The sequence below is a fragment of the Stigmatopora argus genome, chromosome 10 (genome assembly GCF_051989625.1).
Source record: "Stigmatopora argus isolate UIUO_Sarg chromosome 10, RoL_Sarg_1.0, whole genome shotgun sequence".
Classification (NCBI taxonomy): Eukaryota; Metazoa; Chordata; class Actinopteri; order Syngnathiformes; family Syngnathidae; genus Stigmatopora; species Stigmatopora argus.
Window position 1 is genome coordinate 17,656,823 of NC_135396.1, and position 26,223 is coordinate 17,683,045.

Genomic DNA, 26,223 nt, shown 5'->3' on the forward strand with positions numbered 1-26,223 from the left:
ACTTTGTGGTCGTGTCATCGGACCTGCGGCCACATGTCTTGGACACATGGGTAAAGAGAGGGGCGGGGCTGTCAACCGATCACTACCTTGTGGTGAGTTGGGTCCGATGGTGGGGACAGATGCCCCTGCAACCCGGGAGACCCAAAAATGTGTGAGGGTCTGCTAGGAACGCCTAGCAGAGTCACCTGTCAGAAGGCGTTTCAATTCCCACCTCCGACCGTTTCTCTCCTGTCCAGGGAGAGGCGGGGGACATTGAGTCCGAGTGGACCATGTTCCACGCTTCTATTGCTGAGGCGGCAGACCAGAGCTGCAGCCACAAGGTGGTCGGTACCTGTCGTGATGGCAATCCCAGAACACTGGGTGAACACTGGTGGTAAGGGATGCCTCTAGGCTGAAAAAGAAGAGCTATCAGGCCCTTGTGGCCCATGGGAATCCAGAGGCAGCTGATGGGTACCGGGTGGCCAAGCCGCATGCGGCTCTGGTAGTCTCTGAGGCAAAAACCCGGGCATTGGAGGAGTTTGGTGAGGCCATGGAGAACGACTTCAAAGAAATGTTGGTCCCCCATCCGATGTCTCAGATGGAGGAAGCAGTGCACCTTTAACACAGTGTATAGTGGGGATGGGGCACTGATGACCTCGACTCGGGATGTTGTGACTCGGTGGGCCGAATATTTTGAAGACCTGCTAAATTCCACCGACACGCCTTCTCGTGAGGAAGCAGAGCCGGGGGACTCTAGGACTGTCTTTACTGAGACTCTCCGAATCAATGGTCGCAAGGAGAAAGACAACCATTCACGCTCACGCTCATACCTAGTGTCAGGCCCATGGCCAGACAGGTGAGAGGTTGCTCCTCTCATCCAATCACAGGTCTAGCACCTGAAGGGCTAAGCAATTGCAGGTGCGGCTCATCAGACAGCAAGGAACTATTTAAGACACCCAGACCTTGACCACGTCGCTGGATTTTCTTTATCAGTTCACTCTAAAGTACCTTCTATTTAAGAAAACCGGCTACAACCAGCTCATTGTCGGAGTATTGCGTGCATTGCCCTTGCTTACCGCCGCTGTGACTTCCCCTAGAGTTTGACGTTGGTATTTTGTATTTTTGTACTTTGAAAACCTTAGTTTATTCGTTGACTCGGCCGTGCTGTTTTCTTGTACTTTTGATAACCTTAGTTTATTCGCCAACTGGTTGTGCTGTTTTCTTGTACTTTTCATCCTTAGTTTATTCGCCGACTCGGTCATGCTGCCTTTTGTTATATCCTTTTAATACTCACGTTTTTGGCGTGCTCCTTCTGTTAAATAAATTCTAGTTTTTATGAATTGACTCCTCCGTTTTCTTAGTTGTTGCGGATCCATCCTTAATCGGCTTGCCGATTCATAACATTCTCACGTTTCCTCCTTGCTTTGTCTTGTCTGATCTTCGACCTCTTGTTTTTTCCCTAGGATTACAACCACGATTATCATTATGACCCGACCACTATCACCACCTCGACGACGGACACGATCACGCACCTTGTACCCTCGCTTCGGATCCCTCTATGGTCCTCTCGGCTATTGACCTCCACGCCACGCTCACAGACTTGCTTATGCTACTTCTGTTGTGCCTTTGATCTCTCCAGGCACAGTATAATAAAGAGAGATCGCATGAGCAAAGCTGTCTTTGTGCCTGCTTTGGGGCCCTCCACCCACGACCATAACACCTAGGGGAATTTTGAGTGTTCTAGCCTACCATGAGTGTTTTGGGGATGTGGGTGGAAAGCAGAATACTGGAAGAAAACCAACACAACCCCGAGAAGAACATGCCAACTCTACACAGTGAGGACCGCCCTGGGATTGAACCCTCATCCCCAGAACTGTGAGGCCGACGCGGTAACTAGTCGACCGCCGAGGCGCTGCTTCAGCTATATCAATTTTGTTAAGTTTCAATTTGTGAGCAGAGTTGGATTTAAAGGCTGGGAATCAGGCAGACACATCGGAAAGGGTAAATAATTATTTAATAACATAAACTTGATTTTTAAAAACAACCGTAATACAAAAAACAGGGAAAAGGGACAGAGCTACAAAGTAACAGCAAAAGCAAATAAACCAATCTTACCAGGGGAGCGGTTGATGAAACAGTGAGAAACAGCTGAGTGACATGAAAGGCAGCGAATAAGGAGAGACAGCAGGGGCGGGAAACAACTAGTCAAATCAATGGGTAACCACAAGGTCACACAAAGGGAAGAAAATAGAACATACAAAGGAAAATACAAACTAAACCCCAAGGGAACCTATACTGTTTCATTGTTATATGTTGATTTAATTCACCATTATGAATATTACAGGAAAGATGGAAATTCATAGTTTAAAATGGGCGACACGAGATGTGCAGACATAGACTAATGCAGGGGTGTCCAAACTATTCCACAAAGGGCCGCAGTGGGTGCGGGTTTTCATTCCAACCCATCAAGATGACACCTTTTCACCAATCGGGTGTCCTACAAGTGCAATCAGTGGATTGCAGTCAGGTGCTTCTTGTTTTCTTCAGAAATCTCATTGGTCAAAATGTCTGTGCTGGATCGGTTGGAACAAAAACCTGCACCCACAGCGGCCCTCGAGGACCGGTTTGGCCATCCCTGGACTAATGCATATACCTAATGCATCATTTTAATAGGTAGAATACTGTACTATTCTGCCACAGACTCAGAAAAAGACTCTTAATCTTCTTCAGAATTGTGTTGTGGCTTAGTTGGTTCAAACATGCACAATTTTGGTGACAGAGGAAACACGATAAACGTATTAGCATTAACACTAGCAAGCACCAGGTGTGTGATTGACAGTCAGCACGGACTCACCTACCAAATCCAAGCACTTCTGTTTTATGCCTTTCTAAAGTCTTATTACATAGTCTTTTTTATTATTCATTAAAATTTGTCACAGTTGTAAACAACATTTTTTATTTCATCCAATCCAACAATTTATTTATTTTAATTTGATCGTCAGCAGACCAAAGGCCGAGTAGTTTGCACGTCGGCCTCCCATTTCTGGGGTCGAGGGTTTGATCCCAGGTCGGTTCCTTACTGTATGAAGTTTGTAGGTTCGCCTTGGGCTTGCGTGGGTTTTCTCCAGGTTCTCCGGTTTCCTCCCACATTCCAAAACATGCAGGGTAGGCTGGTTGAACACTCTAAATTGCGCCTAGGTATTATTGTGAGCATGAAAGGTTGTCCGTCTCATTGTACCCTGCGATTGGCCGGCCACCAATTCAGAGTGTCTCCCGTCTAGTCCCGAAGTCAGCTGGAATAAGCTCCAGCACGCCCCGCGACCATTGTGTGGATAAGCGGTTCAGAAAATGAATGAATGATTATTTTGACCGTACAGGACGTATATCTGTAGTTTGCAGTAAAAAACAAACAAAATATATTCATTCGTGTTCAACACTGCTTATCCTGGACAGGCTCATGGAGCTTTGGAGCCTTCCCAGCTGACTTTGAGTGAAAGACAGATCACAACCTAAAATGGTCACCAGTCCGATGACACACACAGAGACTGACACCAGTCGCACCCGCAAACACACCAACATGCTGCCAGCACCAAAATCAGGAAATTTAACCACTACTCCTTCAGTGACTTTGAACAAGTATTAATTAATTGAAACTTAATTTAAAAAGGGATTTTTGCTCTTCATGTAGATTTAGTGCTCTACTCTTAAATGAGAGATAGCAATGATAAACCAGAGGCAAAATAAGCTATTTTGACTTTAAACAAATTTGGATGATAATGAAAACACAAGGGGCAGGGTTGAATTTACTATTATGAAGCAACTGACATAAAAGGAATCAATCCTGTCGTACCTTTCTCTTTCAGTGATAAACCTAACTCATGCATTCACACATACATTGAGTATACACATGGCATTACCTTTGTTTCCTAGAAGCAGTCAGCTAAAATCTTGATAACATTCCAGTTTTCCTCATTCAGGTTAATGGTCACTCGAAGTCTTGCTTCATCTCTATCAGCCTTTCCCAGCACCAGCCATTTCCTGCTTGGTGAACAGTCTGGTAAGAACCTGTAGCACAACTTCAAACTTGTCCTCTGTGTTTTGTGTATTGTTTACAAGGCGCTGTCAAGACAGCTTAGCTCTGTACGGGTGTGCGTGTTCATGAGTGTTGGGTGTGTATAAATATCATTGAGGGCAGGGACAGAGGCGTGCAGAGCAGCTGACTCAACACATTCTAGTTTGGTTGAGTGCTCATTGCACAGCAATGCTAGTGTAGATATTGCAAACCATCTTCTTTCAAGCACCACTCTACATCACGACATGCTCCTTCATATTATTGGAAATTCATTCATTCATTAATTCATTTTCTGAACCACTTTATCCTCATAAGGGTCGTGGGGGTGCTGGAGCCCATCCCAGCTGACTTTGGCCACGAGGCGGGGGACACCCTGAATTGGACAGCCAATCGCAGGGCACGTGGAGACAGAAAAACATTCACACTCACACTCATACCTAGGAGCAATTTAGAGTGTCCAACCAGCCTACCATGGATGTTTTGGGGATGTGGGAGGAAACAGGAGTACCCATAGGAAACCCACACACACCAGGGGAGAACCGACCTCGATTCGAACCCAGGACCCCAGAACTGTGAGGCCAACTCGCTAACTAATCTCATCTCATTTTCTGAACTGCTTTATCCTCATTAGGGTCGGAGTGGGTGATGGTGCCTATCCCAGCTGACTCCGGGCCAGAGGCGGGCGTCACCCTGAATCGGCGACCAGCCGATCACAGGGCACAAGGAGACGGACAACCATGCACACTCACACCCATGCCTAGGGGCAATTTAGAGTGTCCTATCAGCCTACCATGCATGTTTTTGGAATGTGGGGGGAAACCGGAGTACCCGGAGGAAACCCACAGGAAGAACATGCAAACTCCACACAGATGAACATGACCTGGATTCGAACCCAGGACCCCAGAGCTGTGAGGCCGACACGCTAACCACTCGCTCCACTGGGCCGCCAGGGCCAACTAATCAATTTACATAATTAACCAACTAATTAATTTACATAATTAACTATCTAATTAATTTACATAACTAACTACCTAATTAATCGCCATAATTAACTAACTAATTAATTAACATAATTAACTAACTAATTAATCTGCACAATTAACTAACTGATTAATTTACATAATTAACTAACTAATTAATTTACATAATTAACTACCCAATTAATTTACATAATTAGCTAACTAGTTAATTTACATAATTAACTAGCTAATTAATTTACATAATTAACTAACTGATTAATTTACATAATTAACTAACTAATTAATTTACATAATTAACTACCCAATTAATTTACATAATTAGCTAACTAGTTAATTTACATAATTAACTAACTAATTAATTTACATAATTTCTTCCATATAACACACTCTAATGCGTGATATACTCTACCTGACCAGTGAGGAGTTTGCATATTCTCTTTGTGCCAGTGTGAGTTTCATCTGGGTATTCTGGTTTTCGTCCACATACTCAAAACATACATGGTAGGTTGAATGAACTCCAAATTCTCCATAGGTATCCGTGTGTGCGTGAATGGCTGTTTGTGTCATTGTATTCTGTAGTTGACTGACAACCAAATTAGGGTGTATCTAACTTAGTTACCTGGGATAGGCTCCCGCATGCTTGCAAACCACATGAAGATAAGTGAATACAGTGGTACCTCGTCATACGATCAAAATTTCGTGATGCGACCAAGCCAGGTCTTTTTTGCATATCTTTCGTGTATAACAATATTTACGAGCACGGAACTATTAATTCAGACGAGTTTCTCCTAAGACCAGGAAACGCACAACGCGCATGCCTGGGCAAAAAGAGGGCTTTCTGGGTAATGAAGTATACTCGTGCACACAACACCCATAGGCAATGGCAACCTTTCTCAGAATAAAACTTTATTACCCACAATCAATACGTGGGTAAGCTCAACTATTGTATTTCCTGTTATTCTTTCTAAGGAAAGAAGCTCCCGCGATCGTTCTTTAAAGACTATTTCTCGTTGGCAAGTGGTCGTGCGTTATCCTATTGTGAGGACATTTGTGTGCATCATTTTGGGAATATTTTGAAGGCAATACAACAGCAAACAGTCGATCGATAGCGAACGTGAGAGTGGAGGCGTGGCAAACCGCCAACCCGGAAAACGAAGGTAACAAAAGATTACAACATAATTAGAATTCCGTTTTGTGTAAAGTTACATTAAACGTATGTTTGAGTGTCTGTATATATTAATCCAAGTTAATTTAAATTTGTTTGTTCCGTTTACGAGTGCGTTGTTGTGGGAAAAAAAGAACCCCCCCACGCCCCAAACGTCTGTCTCCCGTCGGCGAAATCAGCCCAATTTTAGTTAGATTAAACACATTTTATTACTATTAAACCACTAGTTATGTGTTACTTTGTTAATAGATGGCGAATTAGAAGAAATAAAACATTTTTTCCAATCCAATATCCTGTTTTTGGTGTTTTTTCAGAGGGCTGGAACGAATTAATTTGTTTTCCATTCATTTCAATGGAAAACGTCCGCTCGAGTTATGAGAATCTCGTCATACGAGCTCAGTTCCGGAACGGATTAAGCTCGTATCTCGAGGTACCACTGTATATGACTATATTTTATTTATGTGAACGTAGTTATCTGATTCAATTTACATTAGTTGAAAATTGAACACTTTGCATTTCCTCATTGTTCTTCACCATAATATGACAAAGCAGCAAGCAAAGAACTCATTAATGAAATAGACAGCGAACCTGATCCGATCCTATCGAATCGAATCGAAGTGAAGCTATCTCATCTCATCTCATCTCATCTAATTCCATCTGCTTTTAAATTAAGATAAAAATATGTTAACTTCAGTCATCTATTATAATCCTTGTCATTTCCATTTTTTCCCATCTTGCTCTCAGTTTTTATCAGGAATTGTCAATGGAGGAGGACTGCGACTCCCACAATAGCAGCGGTCTCAAACCGGTCCTCAAAAGACCACAGGGGGTGCAGGGTTTCATTCAAACTGAACAAGCGGACACCATTTGCAAGTGTAATCAGTTGAGTACAGCCAGGTCTACTTATTTAAGAAGACCCCTCATTGGTTAAACTGTTGACACTGGATCGGTTGAAACAAAGACCAGGACCCACTGGGGCTCTTTGCGGAATCGGTTTGAGGCCCCTGCATGAATTGAATGGAATGGAACGGAACATAGCGTTCATCTCGCCACAGCGCCCCCATTCTCTGTGGGATGGTGTAATTACAGTTTAAAATTATGACATTTTTAAAAATAACACCCCTCCTAAACATTTTTCCCATGGCCCGTAGTTCTAAAATACCGAGGCAGGGTGGCAAGAGATTTTCGCTGACAATCCTCTATACCAGGGGTCTCAAACTCAATTTACCTGGGGGCCGCTAGAGGGAGAGTCTGGGTGAGACTGGGCCGCATCAGGATTTCCACAAGAAAAGCGCTGATAAAACATTTCAACGTTATCAAATATCTTTATATTTTAACAAAAAATAATGAAATAAACCTCAGTGAAGTAGAGCACATCCCCATATTCTGACTCCATTTCCTCTAAAAAGGCACAGAACCTTCCGTGCTTTAAGCCCCTGGATCTGATTTGGTTGATGCATTTCACAACGACAGACATCACATTGTCAAACTTCAGGCATCTGCTGCAAAGGGCCTGCTGATGGATAATGTAGTGCAGAGCTATGGCCTCCTCCACAACCTCCTCTTCCAGTTTTTTTTGAACAAGTGCTACCAGTCCATTCTTCATCCCTGTCATTGATGGGGCTCCATCGGTTGTTATTCCAACAAAGCTCTTCCATGGCAAACCGGCATTCTCAATGGCATCATACAGCTGGTGAAATATTTCCTTAGCGGTGGTCTGGCCATGCATTGAAATTACTGTGAGCATCACTTCAAAATTGTCATCAACACCACGGACATATATTGCGAGCTGGGCAGTGTCTGTGATGTCTGGTCTCATCAAGAGCCACTGAATATACACAGAAACATTGTGCTTTCTCACACAGTTGATCATAAATGTCACTTGATAGGTCAGAAATGCGCTCTGCCACGGTGTTGGCAAAAAGGCTGATGTAGTTGAACTGACTTTTCTTTTCTGGACAGACAAAATGTGCACCCTGTAATATGCACTTTTTGATAAATTCACCTTCTGTGAATGGCTTTCCTGCTTTAGCAATCAACTCACAAACGGCGTAGCTAGCTTCAACTGCTGCATTACTGTCTTTGGTAGCCTTCTTGAAGAAATCCTGTTGCCTCAGAAGACGTGTTTTAAGACTGGCAACTGGTTGGCTCTCTCATCTCCCTGGTATTTTTCGTACTCCTCAGCATGTCTCGTAGTATAATGACGTTTCAAGTTGTATTCCTTGTGCACCGCAACTTTTTCAGTGCAAATGAGACACGTCGGGGTGCCCCTGTGCTCAACAAAGAAATATTGCACTCCGACTTTTCTTGAAACTATCTGTGCTCATCACCGACCTTTCTCTTCACGGCAGAATTTGAAAGAGACATCTCTGGGGCTCTGTAATATGTGTTTCCACTTGGAATGAGTCTCGGGTTGAACTTTAACTTTCAGTCGCGCGGGTCTGTGGCACATGTGCACTTTCGCTCTCCGATCGTATTGGATTACGGCAGTTCTCCGAATTTCTCAAGTGTCATGTTAACGCACTTACTGTTAAGTTTCAGTTTCACTTGCGGAGATGGCTACAGACACAGGCTGGATCACGGATCATAGCGCCTCATTCAGTTCTATGCTGAGAGCAGCGGAGGACTGTGCGCGCCGAGCTGTGTGATCGGCTTCACGGCTTCTCCTCCGCCCATCTGATTGGAGGAATGAATGAATGAGTGAGTGAGCGAGGCACTGGACAGCCCGGCCGATGTCCCGCCCTCCAGAGCTGTATTATACCTCACCGTGATTGGTTCATTCAGCTCCGAACACAAGTGTCATTCATATCAATCTTGCGGGCCGCACGAACATTAATCTTTCCTATTAAGACAGGGGCTGCAAATTATCGTCCCGGGGGCCGCAGTTGGCCCGCGGGCCGCGAGTTTGAAAACCCTGCTCTAGACGCTCGAGGCCTGACCTCTATAGGCTTTCACGTCTAGACGCCGGGACTGACAGTGATCAGGCCAGCATCCAGGCCAACTATTCCAATTGGAGCCACCAGTGGGGGATGGACAGCCGCTGATGTCTGCACTCCCAATTCGTTGCCTCGCTCGCCTGCTCCTTGTTGTTACGCTCAGCCTGTTTCCAGGGTGAGGCCTGCACCGCCCTCTCATAGCGTTTTCCAGAGTTATGCCTGCGCCGCTCCAGACCCCGTCCCGGGCATGACCGGACGATTCGCCGAAAGACGTTTGGCCGACGGACAGTTCGCCGAACGGATGTTTCGCCGAAACGGGATTCGCGCGCTCGCCCCGCCCCCGGATCGTGTGTGTACATGTTTTTCAACCTCGGCCCGCGGGCCATATACGGCCCGTTACAGATAACATTAATGTACTGCCCCCCGCTGGTCATATTTCTAAATACAAGTACTACAATGTGCTGCCAATTTTTTATATTTTTTATTTTATCCTTGCGTTTAAAGTAGTAGCCATTTGGAGATCACGCAGAACAGTACGTGACAGAAGAAATAGAGAGAATAAAGTAGTAGTAACAGTAAGTACTACTGTAATGAAATTGTAAATCCAGAAATCCTACTCCAGAAAATTTACACCAGCACAGAAAACATTGAGATTAATCTTTGAATTAAGGTTCTCAGATAATAATTTTGAATATATATTTCCTAAAATAATGGGAAATAATTTAAAATTAAACTAGAAGTAAAAGTGTGTTCCATGGCATTTTCAGGTATTGTTCTCTAAGCCCTCTAGTCTGTCCAAGGCACTTAGAATTTCACATAAGTCTTCTAGTGTTGTTTTTTTTCAGTGTCAGACATCAATCCCCAGCTTTGATAAATTACATTGCGTGTCCAAACGGCTACTACTTTAAACGCAAGGATAAAATAAAAAATATAAAATGTGTGGCAGCACATTGTAGTACGTACTTGTATTTAGAAATATGTCCAGCGGGGGGCAGTACATGCCCTTGTTATTCCTAAATGAATGTTATCTGTAACGGGCCGTATATGGCCCGCGGGTGGAAGTTGAAAAACATGTACGCACACGAGCGCGCGAATCCCGTTTCGGCGAAACGTCCGTTCGGCGAACTGTCCGTCAGACAAACGTCCGTCGGCGAAACGTCCCAGTGCCTGTCCCGGGGTGTACCTTGTACATTCCACACTTATCTTGAGACCCATAATTCCTTCTTTGTTAAGGCATAGCTGTCCAAGAAGCCTGAAAGATATCAAGGTCTAATTACTAAATCAACTTATTTAAAAGACTAGCAGCCCTTAGAAAAATCTTTATATGGAAATTACTTTGTAACTGAACCCTCCTACTAATATTCAAATTAACGCCCACGTTGGGCTGTGGTAGAGAAAGCTTTTAAGATGGAGTCATATATATATATATATATATATATATATATATATATATATATATATATATATATATATATATCAGCGGCGGTCCGTGAATTTCCTAGCGATGCTTTCAGCGTGTCAATCCAACCCTCAAAAACTATTTTATGACTATAAAACCTCTACTGCAGGTACAGCTTGCGACACATCACAAAAATCATCAATGATAACCTCATACAATTGAAATATTATTTAGGAATATAGCCATATTTTACTGACCAAAAATCATTTTTAACTGTACACAATATCCATCCTCCTTTCTTTCTTCCTTCTTTTCTATCGCCAGCTAATGCTGAAAGTCGAGCCTGTCCTGTCGTCGTATTTCTGGCATACATTTTTAATCGATTTAGTGCTGAAAATGTTCGTTCCCGGTTGTGACAGATTTGCTTGCTTTGGAGTTGTCCGACCTTTCTTAATGATGTCCAGCTTTTTTTTCCTGAAAAGTCCGTCTTGAAAATTGCTTTAAATCAACACAACAATATATTTGCTTGTGCAGCTCACTCCAGATACAGTTTGGTAGCTCTGGCTAATCCACTCGATCACTAGCCAATCATAGTTGGTGAAAGCGATGACGTATCCCTACGCCTGTGACAAGGCAATGACGTATCCCTACGCCTGCGACAAGGCATTGTGGTGGTGCCAACTTGAAATCTGATTGGTTAAAGCAAGTCTTATCGACGCTTGTTTAATGCAGCAGAGCCTGCAGAACTGATTGTGAAGGCATTGAGGCATATTTCTGACCCTGGCAACAAATAATGGCTGAAATGTGATTGGTTTAATGCTTCAATATGAAAACACATCTGGAAGCAGTGCAACCAGGGGGGAAAGCAATGAAAGGAAGCTAATAGACAATTTGGAATTATTTAATAAGTATTTGTTAGAATTATTATGGAATATTCTATATGTGTTGTAAGCATTTTTCAATAAGTAATAAGGCTATAAACCAATTCATGGAACCATGGACATTTTCCTCCACATCGTCTCCTCAAGGCCCCACAGCTCGAGGACACATTGTTTTCACACACGTTTTTCGGCAGAACACAACGGGACTGTTTTGACGGGACTCCAGCAGCAGATGGCGATAATCGCATTATTGTTTGAAAATACGGCTTTGCTTACAGTATAATACTGCTTTGTTTACCTTGAAAGCATTCCTCACACTGTTGTTTTTCTAACCAGCGAGGGTGTTATTGTACTGATTACATAACCATGTTTTTCGAGTGTCGCGATTAAATACAATGATTCAGTTACTGCAATTCAGAATGCACTGGGGACTAAGACGGCGTCACATTGCATCTCCTTGCAAGTTGTAAGCAGAGTTTGTTGAAAGATGTTTTTCCTTTTTTAATTAAATATTACTAATAATGATTTAAAAGGTTTGAATCATTATTCCAACAGTATTGCTGGACAAAATATAATATATAATTCAGATATTTCTTAAGCCAGCAGAGAAGGCCCTGACGGCCCGCCACTGCTTATTAGCTATCTATTTATGTCTGAAATGCCTTTCCTATATCTGCATTCTGACCCTCTTGCTACTGTGAAAACGAAATTTCCCTAATACGGGATGAATAAAGTTATCCAATCCAATCTGGCAAGGTGTGCCTGGATGGACGGCATGGCAATTTCTGCCTCCAGAGAGGGGAACAAGGGGGGTTGCAGTAAAAGCACAAGCCTTCCTCCTATGAGAGCGTTCCTCCTCTGAGAGCCTGCTGCGACCCCTGGGCGGCAGGTCAGGCGTGAGGGGGTGGGATTACCGCAGCAGGAGGAGACGTTAGAAATGCTCGCTACCGCTCGCATGTGGGAACTAGGGGTAAGCTCTCTTGCTGCTGTCTTCGGCGTTCCATCAGTGGAAAAGGGACTGGGAGTGTCTTCAGAGACAAGGTTAACCAACTGGCTCAACAGAACCCAAAAAGATCCAGTGCTGGAAAACAGATACTATGGAAACAAATCAGCCATAGCCCTGGAGATCATCAGAGACCTGGAGCAGAGTGGATGGGAGGAACTCCCAGTGATCCTTATGCTCCTGACCCTGGCAACAAATAATGGCTGAAATGTGATTGGTTAAATGCTTCAATATGAAAACACACATCTGGAAGTAGTGCAACCAGGGGGAAAAGCAATGAAAGGAAGCTAACAGACAATTTGGAATTATTTAATAAGTATTGATGGACAATATATAATATATGATTCAGATATTTCTTAGGCCAGCAGAGAAGGCCTTGACAGCCTGCCACTGATATATATATATATATATATATATATATATATATATATATATATATATATATATATATATATGTATATATATATATATATATATATATATATATATATATATATATATATCAGTGGCGGTCGGTGCATTTTCTGGTAGCGCCTTCAACGTGTCAATCCAACCCTCAAAAACTATTTTATGGCTATAAAACCTCTACTGCAGCAACAGCTGCAACACACAAAAAATAATCAATAAATTAACGCACAGAAATGGGGTAAAATCCATTTCCGAGTAGCATTTCATGATTAATGAGCTTTTCAGACATTAAAACCAGGCCAGGGGGGTGATTTTCCCGGGAAAAGACAGCGATGAACGTCAATGGCGTACGGGCAAACATTGTCCGAAAATGGGGTAAAATCCAGCCGAAAACAGCATTTATTGATTAAATACAAATACTGGAGCTTTTTAGACATCAGAACCGGGCCCCGAGTATCATTTCCCCGGTAAAAAGACAGCGATGAACGTCGATACGTCCATACGTGAAAAGACAAAAAATGCACTAAAATTAGGTAAAATCCACTTCCTAGCATCATTTATTGATTGAATACAAATACTGGAGCTTTTGAGACATTACAACCAGGCCAGGGGGGTGATTTTTCCCGGGAAAAGACAGCGATGGACGTCAATGGTGAAACGCCAAAAATTAAACTGGGGTAAAATCCACTTCCTAGCAGCATTTTGTGATTAAATACAAACACTGGAGCTTAAATACAAACACCGGAGCTTTTCAGATATCAGAACTGGGCCCACAATTGAAATATTATTTAGGAATATAGCCATATTATCCCCACCAAAAATTATTTTTAACTGTAAACAATATCCATCCTCCTTTCTTTCTTCCTTCTTTCCTATCGCCATCGAAGCTAATGATGAAAGTCGAGCCTGTCCTGTCATATTTCCGTCATAGTCCATTTTGAAAATAGCATTAAATCAACACAACAATATACTATTTGCTTGTGGAGCTAAGTTAGCGCGCTGAAAGTACCCCACACCATTTTCCCGGCTGTAACAGGCTTGCTAGCTTCGGAGTTGACCGCCCTTTCTTAATGATGTCCATTTTTTTCTGGAAAAGTCCGTCTGGAAAATAGCTTTGTGAGCAAACAGAATCCATTTGTTTTTGCTTCTGTCGGCCATAGTGGGTGGAGTTTGCGATCTCGGCTGCCTCGGGTACTGCTTTGGCCCGCCTACTAGCCAATCATAGTTTGTGAAAGCAATGACATGTCCCAGCCAGCAAAATGCTAACGCCTATGAAAAATCATTGTGGGGTTGTCAACTCGAAATCTGATTGGTTAAAAGCAACAGTCTAGTTTAATGCAGCAGAGCCCGCAAGAACTGATTGTGAAGGCTTTGAGGCAGATCTGATCTGGCAACAAATAATGGCTGAAATGTGATTGGTTAAATGCATCAATATGAAAACACACATCTGGAAGCAGTGCAACCAGGGGGAAAAGCAATGAAAAGAAGCTAGCAGACCATTTGGAATAATAAGTATTGATGGACAAAATATAATATGATTCAGATATTTCTTAGGCCAGCAGAGAAGGCCTTGAAGGCCCTGACAGCCCGCCACTGGTATATATATATATATATATATATATATATATATATATATATATATATATATATATATATATATATATATATATATATATATATATATATTAGATATTTATTTATTTATTTATTTAGACTTAAACAAGGAATCTCAGTTATTTTCGGAACACATTCCAATTTAGTCTAGAAAGTGAGTGTTATTTTGAGAAAAGTCCAGAACGTGTCGCTCTTCTTCCGCGCAAAACTCTGTTGTGGCAGCCACAGTTTTTTTTTTTTTTTTCCTTATTGCACTCGATGGCTCCAAGCCAGGCTGGCTTCGCAGCTGCGCCCTGGAACGTGCTACTACTAGTGCGGTTCAGTTTGCTCGAGAGAACAGTGAGTATCCTTTTTTTTCATAACGAATTGCGCATAATGCGCAGCGGTGTGGATTAACATGTGTTGGATTATCGTCACTACATTTCAGTGAGTTCCAGAATTTCCCTTTAAATTACGAGGACAGTACCCAAGACAGAGACTTAGATCAAATGTGATACCAGGCAATTGGATTTATAAATTTAAAGTTTAACCAAACCGTAACTAAAATGCTCACTGGCATTTGATTGTGGACCTATTTGGATTGCAATGATATTGGAAGAATGACATACAGTACTTTTTTTTCATCCAGAAAACCTCCCCACCTAAAATTAGCTCACCTAGCTGGTGTAGCTGAAAATCTACACTTTTAGCGGTGTCATTGTTTTTGTCCCATAAATAGCACATTACAAACAGAGTCGCTTTTACAAAACAAAAAATAATCTCGCTTTGTGTGCCAGTTGTTGGCATCCTTTTTGTCCACAGTTTACTAAGTAGCTAGATAGGCGAGGGCTTAACAAACATCAGGCGCTGGGTTTAATGTGCTTATTAAAGGCTCTTGCCCTGTATTATGCATTGTTTCTTTGGGTGGAGGAAAATATTAATTAAAAGAATGCTCCTATACATACCCTCACCAATTTTTGAATAGTCACATTCAATCACTTTTTTAAAATCAGAAAATGTATGCTAGCGAAGCCCGTCGGCCTCACAGCTTTGGGTTCCTGGGTTCAAATCCAGGTCATGTCCATCTGTGTGGAGTTTGCATGTTCTCCCCTGCGTGGGTTTCCTCCGGGTACTCCGGTTTCCTCCCACATTCCAAAAACATGCATGGTAGGCCGATTGGGCACTCTAAATTGCCCCTAGGTATGAGTGCGAGTGTGCATGGTTGTCCGTCTCCTTGTGCCCAGCGATTGGCTGCCCACCGATTCAGGGTGTGCCCCCGCCTCTGGCCCGGAGTCACCTGGGATAGGCTCCAGCACCCCCCGCGTGTGTATATGTGTATAAATAAATAACACATTTATACACATATACACACTTATACACACACTTGCACACATACATATACACACACATTATATATAAATATATATATGTATATGTAAATGTACATGTACATGCACATATATATGTACTTTGATGAACACTGAATCAAACTCCGCTGGAAACAGTCGCGGTGCTCTCTACTAAAGACTACAACTTAAACGACAACTATAGGACCCCAAGCTGTCGGCCTAGGTGCCTGACCGAAAAGAAGGATATAACCTGCCTTTTAATGAAAGCAACGGAAAACATAGGACATTTATAACAATCAAAGTGGAATTTGGTTTTATATCAAAATCAAGGCTACTCGTGTCTGACCAGTCAGAGCACGTTTAACTAGGTTTATACGTCAGCGCCGTAGGTAAGATGGCTGCCCGGGACCCAGGTAAGATGGCTGTGCCCCGAGCGATCCGTGACGGGAACGTGAGTTTTTTCACGTTTTAAGCAAGATTCGTACATTTTTTTTCTTGAATTTCATTCATATACATCAAAATAAATTTTCTTTAGCATTTTATCTGTTTATCTTTTCTCTATTTTGAAATAAATGAAAGTATCGGCCGAATTCGCTTGCGTCGTGACGTCATCGTGTCACAGGCCGTCAATATGCAGTTTTTTTGCATGTAGTGTTTTTATGCGCATATAAGCCGTACCCTCGATTCAGTCAACATTTTTTGCCAGACAAAAGCGACTTATATGCGAGTAAATACGGCATATACATATAGGGCGCACTTAAAAGTCCAAAATTTTCTCTAAAATGGTCGATGCGCCCAAACGGTCGGTGCATTTTGGCTGTGCACTAAACTAAATTTTTTTATGGCTATGACCGCTTGAGCAACTTGTTTAATTTCTTGCTGGCACTCTACTTATTGCAATCAACCCAGCGGATGTTCACCCTAAAAATAGACTCCCCACGCATTCCAAGCATTACGGTAAATCCATTCAAATCATCCCCAGGGATTTGGGATCAAGTGTCGGCCAGCACTGTTTGAGCTTTCGCCAAAGCTGGAATCAAGTTCCCGGAATACACAACTATTACTGACAGTGGAGCCTATTATGTTAAACGCCGGACTCTTTATATCAGAGTGTACCTTTGACCTCAATAAAGCTAGTGCCAAGCCTAACATACGTTAGCGGATAGCATAACATACGCCAGCGGCTAGCATATCAAGTACGCTAGCGGCTAGCATAACATTGGTACGCTAGCGGCTAGCATGACATAGGTACGCTAGCGGATAGCATAACACGTACGCTAGTGGATAGCATAACATATGTATGCTAGCGGATAGCATAACATATGTACGCTACCGGATAGCATAACATAGGTATGCTAGCGGCTAGCATAACATAGGTATGCTAGCGGCTAGCATAACATATTCTAGCCTAGTGTCATGCTAGCGCCTTATTGGACGAGGCGTCCAATGTATTGACAAAAAACAGAAAATATACCGATTTTATAGGTGTGAAAATACGGTACACACACACACCTGTCTGGTCTACAATATCTGCGATATATACAAGGGATTACTGTAATGACTATAAAGGCATTCAATTCATTCTTACAATGAACACTCAATATTGACATGCTTTTCTCTGTTTATCTGTAGAAAACTTGTCCCAGCTGCAAAATAATATCTAATAGTGAAAACCTCATTGAAAAGTAAACAGCCCCATTGGCGGGTGACTTGGAGTACATTTTATCAAAATGTTCAATCTGATGAAAAAGGACAAGGAGAGAGAAGGTAGGAAGGAGAAGAAAGACAAAAAGGAGAGGATGTCTGCAGCAGAGCTACGGAGCCTGGAGGAGATGAGCATGCGCCGAGGTTTCTTCAACTTAAAAAGGGAGGCCAAGCGTGAGTCCAAGAACAAAATTGAAATCTCTAACCCAATTCCTATCAAAGTTGCCAGCACCACAGAGCTCACTCTGACTGACATTGAATCAGATGGATTGAGCAACAGAAGCAGTATGGTTCTGGATGAGCAGTTGAGTGCTGCCAGTTCTACTGATGACCTGAAGTGTGATGGTGGAGGAGGTCAGGAGCACCGCAATTCTGTTCGCGATCGTGTAGCTCACTACGGCTCGCTAGCTAAGCAGAACTCTTCGCAGATGGGTCAAATGATGAAACGCTTTTCATTTTCCCAAAGAAGCAAAGATGAAAGCTCTTCAGAAGCTTCTACACCTCAGAACTCTGATTCTCAATTGGAGTGCAAAGTCTTCAACATGTCACGCAAACACAGCCTTACCCAACAGACCGCAAAACCATATATGAGACAGTTCTCTATCACCGAACTTGTTGACAAGACATTCCCTGCTCAACTACATCTGCCAGATGTTGTTGCACCAACTCCACCTGAGACACGTGAGCTAGTACTTCAACGTCGTAACACGGGCGATTTTGGATTTTCGTTGCGTCGCACCACCATGCTGGATCGTAGCGCAGACAGAGGAGTCTATAGGCGGGTTGTTCACTTTGCTGAACCTGGTGCAGGCACAAAGGATCTTGCACTTGGGTTGGTGCCAGGCGACAGACTGGTGGAAATAAACGGACGTAATGTAGAGAACAAAAACCGGGATGAAATAGTTGAGATGATCCGCCAGTCTGGTGATACCGTACAGCTGAAAGTACAGCCAATCCTGGAGCTGAGTGAGCTAAGTCGCTGCTGGCTAAGAAATACAGAGGACCTTCGAAAGGAGGTAAGAAATTAGATTTAATTTTTATTTTTATTTATTTTTTTACATTCATTGTTTTAATATATCAATTTACCTCTTAACAGTAAAACCTTTTGGATAAATATGAGTGCCTCGAAGAAAGGCATCGACCTAAATTTCCATACATAAAAATCGGTTGTGATCACTATAATGTCCAAAAAACGTAACTAATTAACTCCATCATCAAATTTGCCGATGACACCACTGTGATCGGACTCCTCTCAGGAGGGGATGAGTCGGTCTACAGAGATGAGGTCAACAAACTGTCTTCGTGGTGCTCGGTGAACAATCTCACACTGAACACCACGAAAACTAAAGAAATAATCCTGGACTTTCGCAAACACAGCACAGATCTGGCCCCACTCCTCATAAATGGAGTATGTGTAGACAGGGTCCAGTCCTTTTAAATTCCTGGGGGTCCACGTCACGGATAAGCTCTTCTGGTCTACAAACACCACGGCAGTAGTGAAGAAGGCCCAGAAATGACTACGTTTCCAAGGGGTACTCAGGAGAAACAACTTGGACACCAAGCTTCTGGTAACCTTCTATAGAACCACGGTGGAGAGCATCCTGGCATACTGCATCACATTGTGGTACGCTGGAAGCACGGCAGCAGACAAAAAGGCCATGCAGAAAGTGATTAACACTGCCCAGAAGATCGTCGGCTGCTCTCTGCCCTCACTGGAAGAAATTGCCAGCCCTCGTGACCTCAGCAGAGCCAGGAACATCATCGGGGACCCATACCACCCTGGTCACAATCTGTTCCAGCTGTTGCCCACTGGCTATAGGTCCCACAAAGTACGGACAAATAGGTTTAAGGACAGTTTTTCCCCACATCCTCCAGAACTCTAAACTTGCGGTAACACAACACACAATTCCTTCTGTGTAATAACTTCGGGGTGAGGTAATATGAAAAGATGTTTGGGTGGTGATCTGCCTCCTACTGGCTGACTGAAGGTAAGTGAAAGACAGTGAGAGGTAAGTATCCGCTCGGGGGTGATGCGATGTATCCATAACGGCAGAATGCCAAATTACGAGTCCGAAACTATAACTTATTAGGTCTTTTGCCGAGAAAACGCACCTCATGGAGAAGCACTACCAATTTCGTCATACGCAGTTTCTGGGTGTGATGACAATTAGGCTTTTTGTTGTTGATGATGACGATGATGTCCGGTTATTATTATGAAAAAGCTTTAGCCTTGAATATACTTTTTTACACTTATGTTTTGTGCATCAATGTACGCTGTTGGAAAATCATTGTACAAATCCTTTTTTTGTCATAGGCATCATTTGAACAGACAATACCATCAGCATTTGGCAATTCAAGATTCCTAAAGTACAGTAATACCTTGACATACGAGTGCCCCGACATACGAAGAATATGACATATGAGTAAAATTCCGAGCAAATATTTACCTTGAGATGCGAGACAAATTTGGAGCCTATCCCAGCAGATTTTCGGGCACGAGACGGGGGACACCCTGAATCGGTGGCCAGCTGATCGCAGGGCACAAGGACGCAGAGAACCATTCATGCTCACACTCATACTTGGGGGCAATTAAGAGTGTCCAACCAGCCTGTCTTTGGAATGTAGGAGGTGGGTACCCGGAGGAAACCCACGCAGGCCCGGCCGGGGAGAACATGCAAACTCCACACAGGTGGACCGACCTGGATTTGAACCCAGTACCTCAGAACCAATGTTCCCTCTAATTTTTCGTTTGTCTGAGCAGAAAGACAACCTCCCTGAGCGCACTGAGTACCAGTGTGAGCGACATCATCATTGCTCGCTATGGGCACACACCAGTATCACACCTGCCATAAGCAGGTGCATGTCAATGTTCCCTCTAATTTTTCATGTATCTGGGGCATACACACAAGCTCCCTGAGCAAACGGAGGACTACTGTGAGCAACATTAGATATGCACCTTTTATTTTCAAATAAGTAATTTGGTCCACTTAAAAAAAGACAAAAATCTGAAAAATGGGAATTACAAATGTTATACAGTATGTGAGAGTCCTGCTTTGGCCATGGGAAGAGTCCTGCTTTGGCCTGGCTGAGGGTCCTGTTCTGGAAGATATGAGACATATACACCTTTCAGACATAACATTTTGGTCACATTAAAACATTCACATTTTGCACAATGACTTGTGCTGTAGCTTGTGATGCAGTGCAAATTCCTGTAACACTTTGTCTGTAAAATATCTAATTACACAGTTTTTCTTGGCATTTCTACTACCCATAAATGATATAATAGTAACAACATTTAATGATTAATATCCGTAAAGACAAAATCTTAATAAACGTCACTAGAATATTCACAAATCTGATTTAAATTTTACCTTATTTTTCACGTCTTTCCTTCTCGCTTCTCCAATGGTTGTACACTTTGTCCAGGTTGATGGCTTCGTCTGCTTCTTGCTTGGACTTTATGCGCATCAGCTGATCCAAATGTGTCACTTCAAGACGATTTCTGGATTTTGTTTTGATACGATTAATTAAACTAAATCCTCTTTCACAGTCGGCACTGGAAGCTTGAAATGTAGCACAAATATCCACAAGCTGTGAGATCTCCTTTAGCTCCTCACATCTAAGTGTTGCAGCAACCATATCTGAGAATTTGCTGATTGACCTCTGTTTAAGTTTCTGCTTCATTATGTACTTGAATTCAGCATACTGACTGTTAATAGTCTCCATAGACTGTAATGGGTGGTGGAGAATGGCCTCATACTTCTTTGCCAATGTGGCAATGTCTGCTGATCCATAGTCAAAACTGATGCCTGAGCTCAATGTTTCAATATCAAATGCAGACCACTCCTTTAATTCATCCTCTGGAAAACGAGCATCCATGTGATCACACAGCTTACTAATAAAAAGAGTAATCTCACCAGTATTTATGCCATCAGCTGATGAGGTCCCCATTGCCTCTTTGACACGGTCGCTCCACTGTACATCCTTCTTCAAGTACTGGGAACGCAACTTCTCAATTTTTGCTCTAGAAAAGCAGTGTCCTTCCATCACAGTCAGGTTGCGTCTTTGTAAAGTGAGGCAGAGTTGTGCTAGCTCACCCAAAACATCTCCCAGAGCAGTGATAGTAACCTTGAATTTTTAATTACTCAGCTTTTTGTAGCAGTACCTTGCCACTGGATCTCTGTTATTGGTGATTTCTCTTTTACAGAATTCTGTAAGCACAGTGTAGTTCCTCAGAACAGCATTGACAGCTTGGTGCCGCGACAGCCATCGAACTTCGTTCAGAGGCCTGAATGACAGTGCATCTTCATCAAGAATCTTTGCCAGGTCCTCCATTTTGCCCCTCTTCACAGTGGACCGAGAGAAAGTGGAATAGACAGTTCTAAGAAGAGTTTCAACATCTCGCATCGAACGCACATTTTTCCAGGCATCATCAATGCCCAAGTCCTCTCTGTGGGCCACACAATGTTGTTCAGTTAAGTGGGGTATTTGGCGCTTTAACAAAGCTGCAACTCCGTTGTGTTTTCCTAGCATCACTGAGGCACCATCCGAGGTCAGCATCACCATTTTCTGCATGTCCAGTCCATGTTTGGAGTAAAACTGAGTTATTCCTTGCACAATATCCTGAGCAGTGCATGCTGTCAGCTGGATGATGCCACCAAACACAGTTTTGTAGTCAACATCATTTTCCTCCCTGTATTTAATATATATGACTAGCATTTTGTGTACTGATGTCTGTGCTCTCATCTACTATCAGGGTATGCCAGGGTGCATTTTTAATACTGCACATAGTCTCATTCTCATCTCATTGATTGAGTTCACAAATTCATAGGCATAGTTTTTGCTTCGCCAGCTTTCTGGCATACTCACATACTTAGCCATGTGATTGTGGATTTCTTGAACTGACAGCATTGATGCATTCATTTTGATGGCAAGTAAAATATTGTCAATGAGAACTTTACCTTGTTCACGGTCTGATTTTGTTTTGTGTGACAGCTCGTTCCTTTTCCCTCGGTCTTTTGCGCTCTCCCGCAATAATGTACCAATCCCCTGTCCCATCTTGAGTCTTCGTAAAATTTCGACAGCTTTTAAATGACTTTTATGCTGAAGGTGACGCCTGAGATAGTCCATCTTCCATTCAATCCACATTTTTCCATCTGAAAACTCACTTGCAACTTTGCATCTCTGCATATTTTGCAGAGTAGACCTTTCTCACTTGAAAAAGAAAAAATATCACCCAATTTCACCGCTTTTTCTTCTATTGTCGCATGCGCCGACAACCATTCCATCTTAAAAGAATTGCATTTCTTTTTTACTGTGGCTTGGCAAGTGGATGTTCGTTTCGCCATGATACGGGGTTTGTATTAGTGATACGGCGTTTGTATTAGTATCTATTAACCTGCTAGCTAACCTGCATGGCGCATATGGGCAGGGTCCAGACGCACGCCCCGTCAATGCCGTGATTGGCTTCGTACCGTAAGTGAACCGTATCGTATTATTGGCTGGACAGTTGACACTGTCACTCACTGAGTGAGAAACAAACAAAAAAAACAATATTATTGTGCGAATTAATTAGACTAAGTCTAATATTAGATATTAATTAATATGTTATGTTGGTGTTGTTTGTGCGCTGGATAGATTTTCTTGTGCGCAGAGAGCACGAGAGTACTGCGCAATTGCGCACGTGCGCAGCTTAGAGGGAACAGTGCTCAGAACTGTGAGGTCGACACGCAAACCACTTGGCCGCCGGGCCTCCCACATTCAGGCATACAAAATAAATAAAAAACACATCTACTTTACACATTGTGGAGCATTAGCATTGCTACATTGAAGATAATGGTAAAAGACAATGTACTAGCCATTTTAGCTTGCTCCAAACTAGAGCTGGGCTATATGACAAAAATTGTTATCACAATAAAAACAAAAAGATCAGTCTATCGATAATTATCACAATAACTTTTTGTTTCAAATTTGAAACTTAAAACTTCTGTGAATAAGTAAATAAATTTCCTCCTTATTGAAATATGTAAGTAACTACCGTATTCACTCGCATATAAGCCGCTCTTGTCAGACAAAAAATGATGACTGAATCGAGGGTACAACTTATATGCGCATAAAAACATAACATGCGCAAAACTGCAAGTTGGCGGCGCCGTGACGCTATGTCGTCACGGCAAAATGGCGCCGTTGTTTCATGATGCAATGGCGCTGTGCGTCATGACGCAAGACAATTCGGCCGATACGGTAATTTATTTCAAAATAGAGAAAAGATAAACAGTTAAAACGCTAAACAACATTTATTTTGACGGATATGAATGAAATAAAATTAAAAAAACGTATCTTGCATAAAAGGTGAAACAAATTCACTTGTGCTTGCCACCGCTGGCTCATGGCATCGCCATCCCACCGCAGTTATAAATGTACTCTGACTGGACAGACGCGAGTAGCCTTGATAAATGTGCTCGTTTACATTGTCAGCACATCTCAATAGTAGTGTTTAGGCAGATTGAAGGTCCTGCAGTCGATCGCTAAAATATCAGCCTTGTTACCTGCGGAATGTGTATGTATCTCACGCTATTATTGGACCTATTCACAGAGCTAGTGAAAAGTAGACCGGTACGGACACACCTCCTGTATATACTGCTCATGTGAATTCTCTTTTGAATTTGTCTACGCCTTCGGAAACATGGAAACAAAAGTTCCATAATAATCACAGTTGGAGAAAAAAGACCAAGAAGAATGTCTTACAGAAATGATTTCAAGCTGAAAGTTGTAAGGTATGCAGAAAAAATTGGCAACACATATCAAGCAGCAAGACACTTTGGAGTTGATGAAAGTAATGTTAGAAGATTGAGAAATTATTCAACACTTCATTCTATCCAAAAATAAAAAAAGGCCAAGTTGGGACCAAAAACTGGTCAAAATCCTGAGATGGAAGAAGCCATCCTTGAGTGGTTCAATGAGCTGAGGCAGAGGTGACCAAGTTTCCAGTTTAGCCATCCGCTTTAAAACTTTAAAGTTAGAGCAGAGTAGACTAATTTCTGCCATTAAAAAGCATCAGGTTCTCATCAAGATAGACTTATTTATTTTTTCACATGGAATATAATTTGATATTTTGCCTTTACAAAGACAGGCAAATTAACTTCCTAATCATGTGCTTTTAATTCATACAGTATCTCAGAAATACCATGTGCGATGATTTTTGTTAAGATTTTCCCTTCAAAGTAACACATTTGTACTACCTGTTAAATCCATGAATATGGAGGTGAAAATTGGGAATCAGGGGGCAGCTTATACGCGAGAAATTGTGAAATCCAACAATTTGAAGGGTGCAGCTTATGTGCGAGTAAATACGGTGTGTTACCTTACTTTATAAGAAAAGAGAATATGAAATATGATGATCTTAAAAAGTAGTTTTGTTGTTCTGTTGTGCAATAAAGATAAGACAACTCCCTCCTACCCTATGAAAATTAAAGAATAAAACCTTGCTTCCAAACCAAAAGTTGCTGTGTAATATGAAATAAATAAAATAATCAACTGAAGAGATCATCCCTATTGGCAAGCAGTCTATTTTCAACCTCACCAAAAGAACTACTGTAATTTGATCTCACATATGCCCTTTGACAAAAAATACGAGGGGAGGCTATTTTTAGGCTGAATGTCCGCTCAGTTGATCGCAATAAGTAGCGTGTTAGCAAGAAATTACACCAGTCACTCAAGCGGTAAGGGTGATACAAAATTTTGAATTTAGCCCATAAACAATTTTTAGACATTTAAGTGCGCCCTATAGGTCTGAAAATACGGTATGTTACCTTACTTTATAAGAAAAGAGAATAGAAAATATGATTTAAAAATATTTGTTATATTGTGCAGTAAACATAAGACAATTCCCTCCTTACACTATGAAAAGTAAAGAATAATAAAACCAGAAATTTTGTAGGGCGTTTTTATCTGTATAAATTTGCCTTCAAACCAAAAGTTGCTGTGTAATATGAAATAAAATTATCACCTGAACACATCACCATTGGCATGTGGACTATTTTCAAAGAAAAAGTGTAAAATTTACCTCACATATGGCCATTTACAGAAAAAATAAAATTCATTTGGATGAAGTTTACACGTTTTAGATTTTTGCAACGTTTTCAGAACATTTGCATAGAATGGGGAAACTCCTTGATATTAAGTGAGAAAAATCAAATGAGGACAGTGGGTTAATATTTCAATGAGGCTGTGGTATGTGTATATGTAGAGCAGGGGTCACCAAACTACGGCCCGCGGGCCGGATACGGCCCGCCGGCACATTTGGACCGGCCCTCTGAACAATACCAGAGACGCTATCGGATTTTTTTCCTATTTGGCCTTGAAGACTGGCACGTTTTAATCTTGTGTTTGGTTCATTGCACCCCTGCTGAGCCCACAAATCATCCCAGTGAAGCGGGCCTTCGCATTGCTTCTTTGGTGACACGCGCGGGGAGAGTGTTTCCCTTTGATGCATGGGGCACTTCCACCGTTGCATGCGCGAGCAGAATGTTAGCGAGACATCTGGACGATCGCAGGTGAGGGCGGAGCCCTGGGGCCATCGCTATTGCGATGCTATTCAAGCATATAAAAACTGCAACCTGAACCTGTTTGAGAACGGAATAATGGCGAAAAGGTTAGTTAAGAGAAAAATTGATTCAGAATGCAGCGTATTTAACCTGCAGTGGACAAACGATTATTATTTTTGTTCAATGCAAAGAAAAGGCTGTTTGTCTC

General features: G+C 42.2%; 2 protein-coding genes across 13 annotated transcripts in view; one reads left to right on the top strand and one right to left on the bottom strand.

Moving 5' to 3' along the window:
- LOC144083093 (kinase suppressor of Ras 1-like) overlaps positions 1-4,136 on the bottom strand; it is a 67,933-nt gene extending 63,797 nt beyond the window's left edge. For 6 of the 8 annotated variants that reach the window (XR_013303474.1, XM_077610608.1, XM_077610609.1 and 3 more), the window contains exon 1: positions 3,897-4,136. The gene's annotated coding sequence lies outside the window, so the exon portion shown is untranslated. Of the gene's footprint in view, positions 1-1,273; positions 3,870-3,896 lie in introns of those variants that run through there. The other 2 variants (XM_077610603.1, XM_077610604.1) reach the window with 2 other exon arrangements.
- A 10,499-nt stretch (positions 4,137-14,635) lies between these two features.
- The window catches only part of myo18ab (myosin XVIIIA b), a 197,988-nt gene continuing 186,400 nt past the window's right edge, over positions 14,636-26,223 (top strand). For 4 of the 5 annotated variants that reach the window (XM_077610588.1, XM_077610591.1, XM_077610590.1 and 1 more), the window contains exons 1-2: positions 14,636-14,776; positions 17,398-18,485. In XM_077610588.1, coding sequence (XP_077466714.1) covers positions 17,496-18,485 — 990 coding nt within the window. In that variant the 5' untranslated portion in view covers positions 14,636-14,776; positions 17,398-17,495. The remainder of the gene's footprint in view (positions 14,777-17,397; positions 18,486-26,223) is intronic. The other variant, XM_077610593.1, reaches the window with a different exon arrangement.